This window comes from Larimichthys crocea, chromosome XVII (genome assembly GCF_000972845.2).
Source record: "Larimichthys crocea isolate SSNF chromosome XVII, L_crocea_2.0, whole genome shotgun sequence".
Taxonomy (NCBI): Eukaryota; Metazoa; Chordata; class Actinopteri; family Sciaenidae; genus Larimichthys; species Larimichthys crocea.
Genome location: NC_040027.1, coordinates 110,438 through 122,808, shown reverse-complemented (window position 1 = coordinate 122,808; position 12,371 = coordinate 110,438). Strand labels below are relative to the sequence as shown.

General features: G+C 40.2%; 2 protein-coding genes across 4 annotated transcripts in view; both read left to right on the top strand.

Moving 5' to 3' along the window:
• Window positions 1-12,371, top strand: part of rabgap1l (RAB GTPase activating protein 1-like) — a 113,674-nt gene that overhangs the window by 34,362 nt on the left and 66,941 nt on the right. The gene's annotated exons all lie outside the window — the stretch shown is intronic.
• On the top strand, window positions 5,107-11,452 carry gpr52 (G protein-coupled receptor 52). Its single transcript, XM_019272354.2, has one exon. It carries the CDS (start codon window positions 6,206-6,208, stop codon window positions 7,322-7,324), a length of 1,119 nt encoding a protein of 372 aa, XP_019127899.1. The 5' UTR covers window positions 5,107-6,205; the 3' UTR covers window positions 7,325-11,452.

The following is a 12,371-nucleotide window of genomic DNA, read 5'->3' as shown; positions in this document are numbered from 1 at the left end:
ACAGAGCTACAGAATAATGAATATAAATATCTCAACCTGAGCGGTCAGACAGGTCTTCATCGCCATGTGGTGTGAGATTAAACGAAGATGATAGATGGTGATTTCAGTAGGCTCCCTGTCTTTGACCTTTAGCATCTCTTTACCATTCAACTGCAGCAATCCCAATTTATGCTGTATACATGCTGACATTGTGCTAGAGGTGAATATGGTAGAGATATTTTTTTTCAGTTAAGGGTGCTGAACATAAATTGTCATTTAAAATGTGATTAATGTGAACTGTTACTTTGTTTACCACTTGCTGTGAGAGTCTGAGTCTTATTTGTACATTTTCTCTGTTATATTTACCTCACAACCATTATTTTCTAAAATGATAATCATAACTTTGAAATCATAGCTGCCAGGATCCAAATTAAAATCATAGCTGTACAGGACCAACTTCACTTTAGCTGTCCACAAGAGAGGCGATTGCAAAATTTTAACATACAGTGATGGCATTTCAGTAAAGGGCGCACAGTATATTTGTGTTTTCCATGCTAGTCTGTGATTCTTTATACCCCAGGATAACAAAGAGCAAATAGAGACAGAAGTCTAGGTACAGTCCGGCTCATCCACATGGAAACTAGGACTTGATTTTTTATATCAATCTGTGACATCTTAACTTCCAGTGCAGTTTTTCATGACCATCTATGACTACTAATGTTGTCAGTGTTTCATGTTCTTTTTTTTTTAGTGTCTTCAACCTTGAAAGTGAACCCAGACAAAGCTTGGCCCACTGTTGATAAATATAAATACTGGCTTCTGCCTGCTAAGCTGGTTTAGTGTTGGTCTGTTGATGGTGCTCACTGAATATTTGTATCCAGGCAGTGAACCCGCTCTAATCTGCCCCACTAACCACCTATCCCTCAACATCCCAACCCACAGACTCTTCGACAAGAGAGTTGTGAGTGATCGGAGCTACAGAAGCAACTACATTTACATTTTACCCTTCAGGCAAATTAAATTACCTTAAATTCCTCTATAACCAACAGTGTGTAAACCAGTCAGCCATTCAAAGCTGAAGCACCTCATTCATACAAACAATACATTAGAAACGCCTTCAAAATACTGTCACACGATTTTATCTCTAAGCTTTCATACTGGAGAGACTTCAGGCACGATTTGGCAAACATCCCACAAGCAGTTGCAAAAAAAATTACCATTGGTGTGACATCCACTGGTCATTTGGATCATTGAACAAGGACTCATGATATAATATCTCTTGACGGGAGGGAAGCTTGCGCATTATAAATATGTAGAATTATTTACATAATTACTGCAGTCATCTATTTTCACCAGCTGTGAATCAGAGCATTTCTCTTCCACGCTCTCTCTCTTTTTCTTTTTTTTTACCTGCTTCTCTAAGTTTCAATTTGGATACCTGCGTAGGTCTTGTATAAACAAGATCATATACTGTCATCAGAGCAGAGCTTACAATACTGGCTGTTCCTTGGTCCCTGGTCAACATTCAGAATCGAGACTGACTATTATAAGCTTTTACATGTCCTCCTGGTTCTATAATATTAATAATATTCTTGTGTTATCTTTGAGTGTGATAGTTGTCATTTGTTTTGTTTTAAATATTTTTGGGGACAAGATGCAGTAAAGGGCCACAGGTTTGAATTGAACCCAGCCTGCAGCAAGAACTAAGCCTTTGATTGACGCTTGCTCTAGAAATGTGCTGCATATACAAACTTTACTCATTTCATTACCTACTCACGTTTTTGTGGTAAAAGGTCCTTAAACAATATGGTAAATCCCATGCCTCTTTTCTTATTGTACTGTTAGTTTCTGTAGGTAAACCCATCAGGTAAACATGTTTTAATGTAGATGTAAACTCCCTACCTAGGCTAACACATTGCTGTTATGACTGGAACGGCAGGAGCCCAGGGGGGTGGAGGAGGGTGGGATGCTGGGAAGCAGTGAAAGGTGAATCAGCCACCACCTTTGTTTCCAAGTGGCCCCGCTGGCTTTGTTTTGGAGCAGAATGAATTATTAACGGTGGCCTTCTGGTCGTGTTTTTCATCAGTGTCCACCTCCAAAGGTAAAGAGCACTGTGGTGAGTGATCCCCATTGACTGGCTCCTTCCATAGTGACAGCAGAGCTGTCTGCGTGAACTTTTTTTAGTCTTCACTTTGTCTCTTTTTATTTTTAGTTACTCTTTGACCCCTCTCACTATTTTGCCGTCACACTGTTTCTCTTGAATGACCAAATCAACCAACATAGGTGCTAGACGAATAGTTGGTCTCCATGACAGTAAGTCTCCATGACAATTAAAGAGCCACCCTTCTGTATAGCAGAATCACATTGTATGAAACATACTGAATTAAACCGTAAAGGGATTTTTCACATCACTAAAAACACAAGTTACCAGTTAATATTGTTATGATATCCTGATTATACTGATGAAGTAATGATCATTCCAACTGCCTAGGTCCTGTACTCATTCACTACCTCACATTACAACTTTTATTTTATTGTACATTATGGTGATATAACTCAGATGTTTTGTTGTGTGTTCCACTATTTGCTGTCTCAAGTGATTTATTTCCATTTTTTAAGTTGCCGAATCTATTTAGAAAATTGTGAACTGGAATCAAGAATGACTTGCCAACATAGTAATATTAGTACTTACTCTAATACAAATTGACACAGAGAACAATATTATGGTTTAAGCATTATTATAAAATCAGAGGCAAAAAGTAATGCTTTTTTTATTTCTCAGAATGAACTTGAACTCATATTTATTGATATAAATTAATCTTGTTGACAAGCTGGAAAAACTATAAACAAAAAACAGAAATCCAAAGTATCCTTTAATTTTAATATTAGTAATATATATTTTAGCTTAATCTGAACTGCAGATATAGATTAGAAAGAGAATTGTTTGTCTAATAACAAAATTATTAAACCAAGGTGCAATTAACTGCCATTTTAAGTGCCATGCCTCCATAGTAAAGCTGTTGAATGCTCATCATTAACACAAAGATAAACGTGTCATAAACAGGTGTGTCAAAGAATTAGATTGGCTGCATGCCCCCTAATATTCTCAAATGGTATCACGTCTTTCTCAAGGACACTCAGTCAGGTCTATGTTTAGCCATCGTCTGTGAATGACTCCTGACTACCTTAAATTCACTTTTGCTCTGTAACTTTCTCTGTGGATTTGATGAAACACGATACTGTGCTATCATATTTTCCATTAAAGATTGCAGAGTGCAGCTTTTAAATGTCCAACAATAATGGACTCTTGTTGATTAGTAGTAAAACGCCACCTTCTGTGATTGGTGTAGTTCTTGACATGTTTGCTCCGTTCAAACATTTTTTTTTTCCAAATCAAAGCACTCAACTCTTCCTGGAAGAGTCCAGGTGCAGTGTCTTTTTCCAAAGTAGACATTTTCCGTCCAGCTTTCAGCCAGACAATCCGCATTGTCTCCAAAAAGCTCTAGTAGTTCTTAAAAAAACCCAATAATGTTAACAAAGTTGCACTGAATTGCCTTTTTTTGAAAGATTCTCCTGCCCAGCCATGATGCTTGACAGTTTTTTTCCATTCTGTCTTTCTTGTCATTCTGCTCAGCCAATTCGCTGTCACTCGATCCTCTTTATCATCTGCTGGCCAGAGGATGCTCCCAACTGTCGGCAATGCTGGGCAACTGTAACTAAGGGGCTGACATAACTGTGCTAAGCTGTTGGTTAAATAAGGAAAAAGTAAAGTATCCAGTAAAACACATTTTACTAGGATTAGCCGTCCAAAATGTTACATGGGTTAATGTACACATTATATGTAATGTGTTCAAGAAAGTGGCAAGCTTTTCCTCATGTCATGTGTAGCAGAATCTTGCTGTAATGTTTTATTGCATGTTATTTTTTCAGTGCTGTTAGTTGTTTTAATGCATGAATGAAATAGTGTGTGTGTGTGTGTGTGTGTGTGTGTGTGTGTGTGTGTATAGAGAGAGATGTATGGAAAAAGGAGATTGAAAAGAGGAGTGGGGGAGGGGGGTCTTTAGTTAATCGAAAACAGACTGTGAGAGATAAGTAATATGCAAATAGGAAATGTATCCAAATTTACCTCTGGGAAAAAGCCAGTGTGAGACACAGAATAATGTGGCAGGGAGCCTCAGGTGCAGCTGGGATGGGAGGAGGCGGGGCAATGAGCGAGAAGCTGAGGGAGAGAGAAAGAGAGAGAGAGAAAGAGGGAGGGTTCATGTGTGTGTGTCTGTGTGTGTGTGTGGAAAGAGAGAGAGATTGAGTGTGCAAGCTAGAGACATTGTGTGGAGAGGGAGGGAGGGAAGTGTAAGCCAGTCACAGCATCTCTCCTTCTCACTGCACCAGGGCTGAGGGACTCTTCGTCCCCTCGCTTCCCTCGCTGCAGATTTAATTCATTTCCATCAGCGCAGTCATCTTTTTTTTTCTTGCTTTTTACTTGCTGCTTTTGACAGATGCATTGCATTCATCTCTTTCTGTATGCCAGGATCTAAGGATTTATTTATTAAAAACATGGTTTGTCCTGTTTGACGGAATTAAAAGGGGGACGGTTGCAGAGGACAGTGCTTTAAAACTGGGACTCGGACTAGGACTTGGTCTTTTCTTTATGTTTCTAGAGTGGATTCCCCTTTTGTTGTGCTGCCAGTGTTTTGTTCAGGGCGAAAGACATACTGAGAGAGGAGTTGTAGGACCCCATGTCTCTACAACTAAACAGAGCTCATATTTCAAGGACTAAGGCAAGTTAGAAAATCCACGGTTAAATTAAGCACTTGAAGAGAAGGCGCGACGGCTCCCCCTGTCAATGCTTGAGAATGTCATAACAAAAATGCAAGTAACAAGTATATGGGATGAATAAGTGGATTGCAGATTGATCTCCACACCCCCACATCTGCAAGTGTCTGTCACAGGATTGCTGAGGAGTCGAAGTGAGTGGAGCACTGAGTTATTCAGCTGGCCTCTCATTGCTCCAAGAGAGTCCTTCCACCTGCCTGCATCGGAGTCTGACATTCAACACTTTCATCAGCTACAAGACTTTTACATTTGTTTCTTTCGCGACTTGCAGTCCAGAACACTGAGAGGCAAGTTTGCACATTTTGATTTAAAGTTTAGATCACTTTAATGGCAGAACTCATCCAGACATTTTATGCACTTGGTTTTTTTACGTCATTCTGCCTAGGGATGCCTTGTAAACACATTTCCCCCCCCCAGCGCCATGTGTGCTGAGAGAGCTGTGACATTATCTCCTGCGGAGATCCCCATGTTGTTCTAGCCTGTGTCTGTGTTTTGATTCAGACAATAGCTGGGCATACATGGGCTCCCGACAATGACCAGAGGACCACCAAAATAAGGGAAGCCTGCAGATACGTAGTAAACACAGTAGCACCAATGAAACTTTGGATTGAATTGAAAGGTTGATTCCCAGAGATGGATGTAATTTTCTTCTCCAGACATTGGTATATGCCAAGAGAGACTCCTAGGAAGCTGTTTCTGTGTTCCCCTAAGCAATGGTTGCCTAAAATGTATTTATTGAAAGGTAACAGCACTCAGTCAATTTAATCTGATCTCTCGGGCTGAAATAGGAGCCATATGCTGCATACTTATTTGATCTCCTGTAAGAATCTGTCAAAAAAGAAGAGCGTTGTGCTTTGCCACTTTAACCACTTCGTATGGTGTCCTACCTTGCGTCCTCTATGCTCCATGCCCTTGTAAGGACAGCTTGTGCCCTCAGCTTCCTGGTGGCAACCCTCATTAGAATCAGGAGATGAGGCCACAGACTGGCAGGGAAATACACCTTTGGGATAGATGCCTGCCACAGCACTAATGCTACCCTGCTATAGGTTTACTGACGGAATACAGCTTTTTTTTATCTCTACTTCTGACTGTTACCTACCCACTACTTTCACCAAACATGAGTGATTGGAAAAGGAGAGCTAAACGGGTTGTCCTACCCTCCCAGAGGCTGTATTGATTTTCCTCCAGTCAGTGTTCATTTGACTGAAACCCAGCTATGTGAGAGTAAAGTGAAAGAGAGTGTGCTAGAGAGAGTATTGAGCTCCATTAACTGAGGGAGGCTGCAGACACCTGATGTAGAGTGGGTGGGGGGCAGACAGTTCTCCAGTTTCAGGCCAGCTGCCTTATGGGTGGCACACCACAAACCTGACCCACCTGGATAGCACCCAGAACAATGAACCAGTCTGAACTGACAACGGACCCGGTGCTCACTGCCAACAGGAGCCATGGAGACTTCTTTCCTGGCAGGGCCTCCAACCACTCATGTCCCTTAGGCTGGGGACTGAATGAAGGCCTAGAGGCTTGCGTCCTGGAGACTGCCGTCATCGTACTTCTGACTGTGCTCATTATTGCAGGGAACTTGACGGTGATCTTTGTGTTCCACTGTGCCCCTTTGCTACACCACTACACCACCAGCTACTTCATCCAGACCATGGCCTACGCTGACCTGCTGGTAGGTCTTAGCTGTCTGGTACCTACCCTGTCTCTGCTCCACTACCCAGCAGGTGTCCAGGAGCCCATCACATGCCAGGTCTTCAGCTATGTCATCTCTGTTCTGAAGAGCGTTTCAATGGCCTGCTTGGCCTGTATCAGTGTGGACCGTTACCTGGCCATAACTAAACCACTATCTTATAACCAACTGGTGACGCCATGTCGGCTACGAGGTTGCATCACCCTAATCTGGGTCTACTCCAGCCTGGTTTTCCTGCCCTCCTTCTTTGGGTGGGGTAAGCCAGGATATCATGGGGACATTTTTGAGTGGTGCGCTCACTCTTGGCCCACCTCTGCCCTCTTTACAGGCTTTGTGGTGTGTTTGCTGTATGCACCTGCTGCACTTGTGGTTTGCTTTACCTATTACCATATCTTTCGCATTTGCCAGCAACACAACCGAGAGATCAGTGAACGGCGGGCACGTTTCCCCAGCCAGGAGATGGAGGCTGGTGATGGGGGTGGCGGTGGGCATCACGGAGGGCATGGACCAGATCGTCGCTATGCGATGGTGCTCTTCCGCATCACCAGTGTTTTCTATATGCTTTGGCTGCCCTACATAATCTACTTCCTGCTCGAGAGCTCCCATGTGCTGGATAGCCCTGCCCTCTCCTTCATCACCACCTGGCTGGCCATCAGCAACAGCTTTTGCAACTGTGTCATCTACAGCCTGTCTAATAGTGTGTTCCGACTGGGCATGCGTAGGCTCTCGCAGACGATGTGCTCCTTTAGCCACTGTGCGGCAGATGACAGGGACTTTGGGGAGCCTAAACCAAGGAAGAGGGCAAACTCGTGCTCCATCTGAAGGAATGACTTTTACAGGACGAGGATAGTCCTGGAATCATCAAATGGAAAATATGAATCTTAACAAGCTTAGCAGCTGGTTAACTTTCACTTAAACTGGCAGGGCTCAACAAAGCGGAAAACAGTTTCTGTTGTATCAGCCTGTCATCTGACACTAGTGACATTGCCTTGGTCACAATAAACTATGGTTTATTGCATTACAAGCTTTTCAAGAAGATGGGTGCAGTGTCTAAACAGAGAGTTTTAATGAGACAGGCACTCTGTGATGGCTTTTATTCTATAGTATGTGACTTAGCTGTGGATCACGTAAAACGTAGGCTCCCTGTGGCTTTCATAGCCTTTATATCTCAATGTATGTCATCGTTCAGGACACACATAGTAGGAAGACAAAAATTGTAAACTGCAAAAGATTCACAAATATTTCCTCAGACATTAAATGTGACTACATATTTCATTCCTGTTAAAAATTTGTTTGTGGTTGTAAAATGGATCAACCTTATATTCGGTGTCTCCGTACTTTCTATCACTGTCATTAGCAGACACAAGATAACCTATACTTACTTGTGCTCACAAACCTGTTTAAAGGTTGTAAATGGATATTTGACTTTTTAACTGAATAAACACACAGTGACATTGACAACAGCCATTATGCTGCTGATAAATACCAGATGATGTATGGCCTTGACTGTTTTCTGAGAAGTGAGCAGTCCATTTCCGATGAAGTATTTTTTGATGACTGTACATTGTTTACAGTCATCAGAAAATACAGGTGAACTGGAGACGGATGCAAAAAAAATGATGTACTGGTCAGATGTTCTGTCGCTCTTTTTCTATTAGAATGATTGGCTAATCACTGACCCGATAATTTTGATAAAGATGTTTACTTAGACCTTCTGCAAAATATGGTAAAACTACAACATAGCTCTGTGCAGATAGTAACCCTAACCCAAAACATACATCTATACATTACAGCATTAGACCAAGGAAACTATCTAAACTTGTAAAAGAATTGTTGAAACCTTAAACCCTCCAAAACCTAAATTAATAAAGTTTTCTCTGACTTAGCTTAATTACTAATCCATAATGTTGATGGCAAAAGTTTCAACGCATTTATAGTCCGAACCTGCATCAGATTTTCCACGAATGACATGCTGCTTCCACTGTTGACTAATTTAAATATTAACTGATTATGGTTGGTCACCACTTAATTGGCACCCCTACCAAAAAGCCTTTATTTTCCAAATTCAGACAAAGGTTGTGTCAGGTTGATTGATTTGATTTTGATTGACTGAGGTCTCTATACTGAGGACAGTAGACTGAAGTTCTCAGCAAACATCCAACACAGAATTTTCTCCCAAGGACCCCCCCCCCAGAAGTGTTCATGACAGCCGTTTTGACAAGCGATTAAATATTACATCCTTCTTTCCCTGTGTATGGAATTTGCAAAATAAAATGCTATTATGTAATTATAAATGTTATATTATTTATAGAGCTAAAGGAAGTTAAATTTGCAACATTTTACTTCAGACACCAAATTCTGTGAATGAGCTGTCTTGCGGATATCCTTATTTTTAGATCCTGGTTGTTGCTTTTAACCCACTCACTTTTTGTACCTACTCGGCTGAGTAGGTACAAAACGTGAGGTGGCAGAATAGACCCGAGGATGCAGCCTGGTTTTAGGTGTTTTTACATCATTGACTTAGTTATAGCTCCTGAAGTTTATAGTGGATTTCATTTCCAAGCAGGAGTGGACGGTCTCGGGTTAATGTGATCTGATCTGTCTGGAGGACGCTGTGAGGTTAAAACTTAACTGCTCTGAAATTACATTCTTAGTTGTGTTAAGGGTTTAAGGCTATCAGTAGCTCATCTTGTGACGGTTTGTTAAACTACGGGCCGGACAATCCTCATTACTTTTATATTTGGCCCATTCTCTTTCAGCTGTACCAATTCTGTTGCTGATAAACGTAAATGTTACTGCCCTCAAACTACAGGCCTGAATGTGGTCCAGACTTAATGTGCACATTCCAGTTTGGTAAAATCTGAAGACTGTTTCCCGGTCTGGGGCTTTTGATATACAAAGCGAAAAGCTAGTGTGTTGATAAGGAACCTAGAGACTGCCTTTGGTTTTGATTTTCATTGTTCACAACAGCATAGTAGTAATGTTATTCCAGTCAATTTACCTTGTACATTCCCTTGATAAGTGTCAACACATGATTCATGTCACATGAATACAGCCATGTACTATAGCCAGTGACTTATACTGATTTCCCAATTTGCTCATGTTCTAATGTCATCTGTGGTTTCGGCCTTGCTTCTAATGTATATATGTCCATGCTGGAAACCAAGTAACACAGCAAACCCAGCTCTTGATTTTGTAACTGCATTCTATGCTGCTTAACAGTACTCCGTGTAAGTCATTCCTCATTTTAAAGCTGCATGAAGTGATGATTTTCACTACTAGGGGCAGAAAGACTCTAATATAATAAGCCTTTTAGCTTATTATATTTAGTGGCATGTTAGCAAGCGGTTTGCTACTTACACATCCAGCAGAAACAGAGCTACATGAGTATTTAATTCCAGGGTCTTTCTGGCCACCTGATGAATGTAAGTAATTCTTTTGGATTTTTTAACCAAGGTTTGGTAAACCAACATCACCAACATTTTTTTTCTCTTTTGGTTCATCTGCATAGTCTACTTTCTATACCAGCCACTCATTTACTTTTGCTCTCTGCAGTTTCATATGAAGGCAGGTAGCCTACGGTCAACTTGAAATAATCAAGCTAGGAATGGATTATACATACGTGCTTGCATTGTTTTGGTTTTGTTGGCTCGACATTCATAATCAGGAATTGTTTGATTCAGTGTTAATAAAAAATGTTGCTTTATGCAGATTTAATGCATTACAGATTGTTCTGTAAACGTGCCTAAAGATGTATTTTGTAGGAAAAGTGAAAAAAAGATGTTAAGGAAGTGATTATTGTTACATGGACATGCTGCACTTTTAAGAAACATTTTCCAACTACATAAACATATCTTGTGACCGTGTACGCATCTGAAGGTACATTGTCATTGGATTTAGTTTTTGACTTTGAGAGAAGTTCAGAGGAGTTTCTACTTGAACCAAGAATGGGCCAAGTCATTCATTAATCACGTTTGATCTGACTTCTGCCTTTAAGTGGGTACATGTTCTACTATCTGACGTCTACATTGTATCTGTAAGATAAGAGGAGACAGCAGATTTTTCTATGTCTTGTGAATTCCCTTCTATAGCCACATGACCTGGCATATATGAGGAGTAACAGTAGGAAACCACAGCATAGTTGTGTCAAATACTAGACTTATGATAATATTTTTTTAATTTTGATAGCTTATGCTTTTGTGCTCCTTTGGAGCATAGTGCAGTCGGGTAGTAGAGAAATTTATAGGATCTGAGTTAGTGCTGTATTATCTTCACAGTGTGGTGACAAACGACAGCAACATATAAGACAAGAAAATACAAAATTCTGTAATCAGCTAAAATAAAATAGCTCTGTTCTTACCATATTATAATAACAATGATAAAAGCTGGAATATTCCATTCAAGTGGAGATTACAGTATTTGGTCAGAAATTGCACAACTATTTCCTTTGGTGGGCTTTTTGTAGTGGGTTATGTGAATTGCGTGTCTTGGCTCGAGGTTTCAAATATCCAAGAGTCACTGAATGAATATTTAAAAAAATAAATGGTTTATATATGTCTGTATTACACTGACCAAACTGAAGTGGTAGAAAAACAAAACTGTTATCTTGTTTAAACAAGTTGTCTTACTTTCAAGTGCATTGATCGGAGAGTTTAATTAAATACAGAATAATATGTATTCATTTATTAAGTTATGTTTAAACTTTACACAATATACTGTATATGAGTATACTGTATATAAAGTGTGTGTGTGTGTCTGTTTTTAATCTGCTGTACAGCCAAAAAAAATCAGACAAATTCTGACTAAGGTATGGCGCACCCATTTGTGTTAAATTAACTAGGCTGCTGATGTTTTCAATAGGAGGCAGAGTGTGTTAAATTACACAGTATCTATTTTTTTATTTTGAAATTTTGTCAAAGGCTATGGTTTTGTTGTTGCTGCCAACCCAATAAAGGTAAAAATAGTATACATTCACATCCGTGTGGTTGCTTTTGTGAAATGTGTGCGTTTCTGTAGCAACAATCACCAGTTAGACAACTTTTATTCGTAACCAGTAGAACTCTCCAGAGTCACCCTCAAATTTCCTCTGCTCATCATCTGTTTTAAGGTGTAATGTAGAGAATGCAGATGGGGGTTTGTAACCATGTGGCTGCCAGTTTGAATCCTGTAACTTATTGTTATTATGTACAAGATTGTGTGATTTACAATACTAGTTACCTGTGAAATGAAGCTGTACAGTAATAATCACAGCTAGGCATGTGTGCATGAATAATGGAAATCTTTTTTTGCTTTGTCTTCCCAGCTCAGTTACAATTAATTTTTGGCTCCATGTGTACAGGCAGAGACAGATATCAATCCCAGATTCTTATTCTTTTCCTAACTGCAGCAAACCTCTCAAACAAATACACTGCAGATGATGACAACAGTGGATACTTTGCAACAAATGTGGAAACAAACAAAACAAAGATTTAATTTTTACATGTTGGTCTCTTCATTTTACTTTAAGCCAGAAGATGGCTGATTAGGTGGCATTTGCTAGGTGACAACTCTGGTAGCCTTTCTTTTATTTAAAGCACACTACCATGTCCTCTCTGTATGAGCAGTATCCTCATTATAGAACTTCATTTTTTTCTTGATCTTGAATTGGCCTTTAAAATTCATGTCCTCACTTTGACTGTAGGCGAGCTTCGACTCCACTCCACTGTCTTTACCGAGTAGTTTAGTGAGGAGACAGAGGAGAAGGAAAAGATGGCAGGATAGGTGAAGTGGCTGAATAGACTAAATGAGAAGAGTAAGATGATGGAGAAAAAGAGGGTTATGGAAGAGAGGGAGAGATATGGGGCAATATAGATGGGATGAGAAAAAGAAG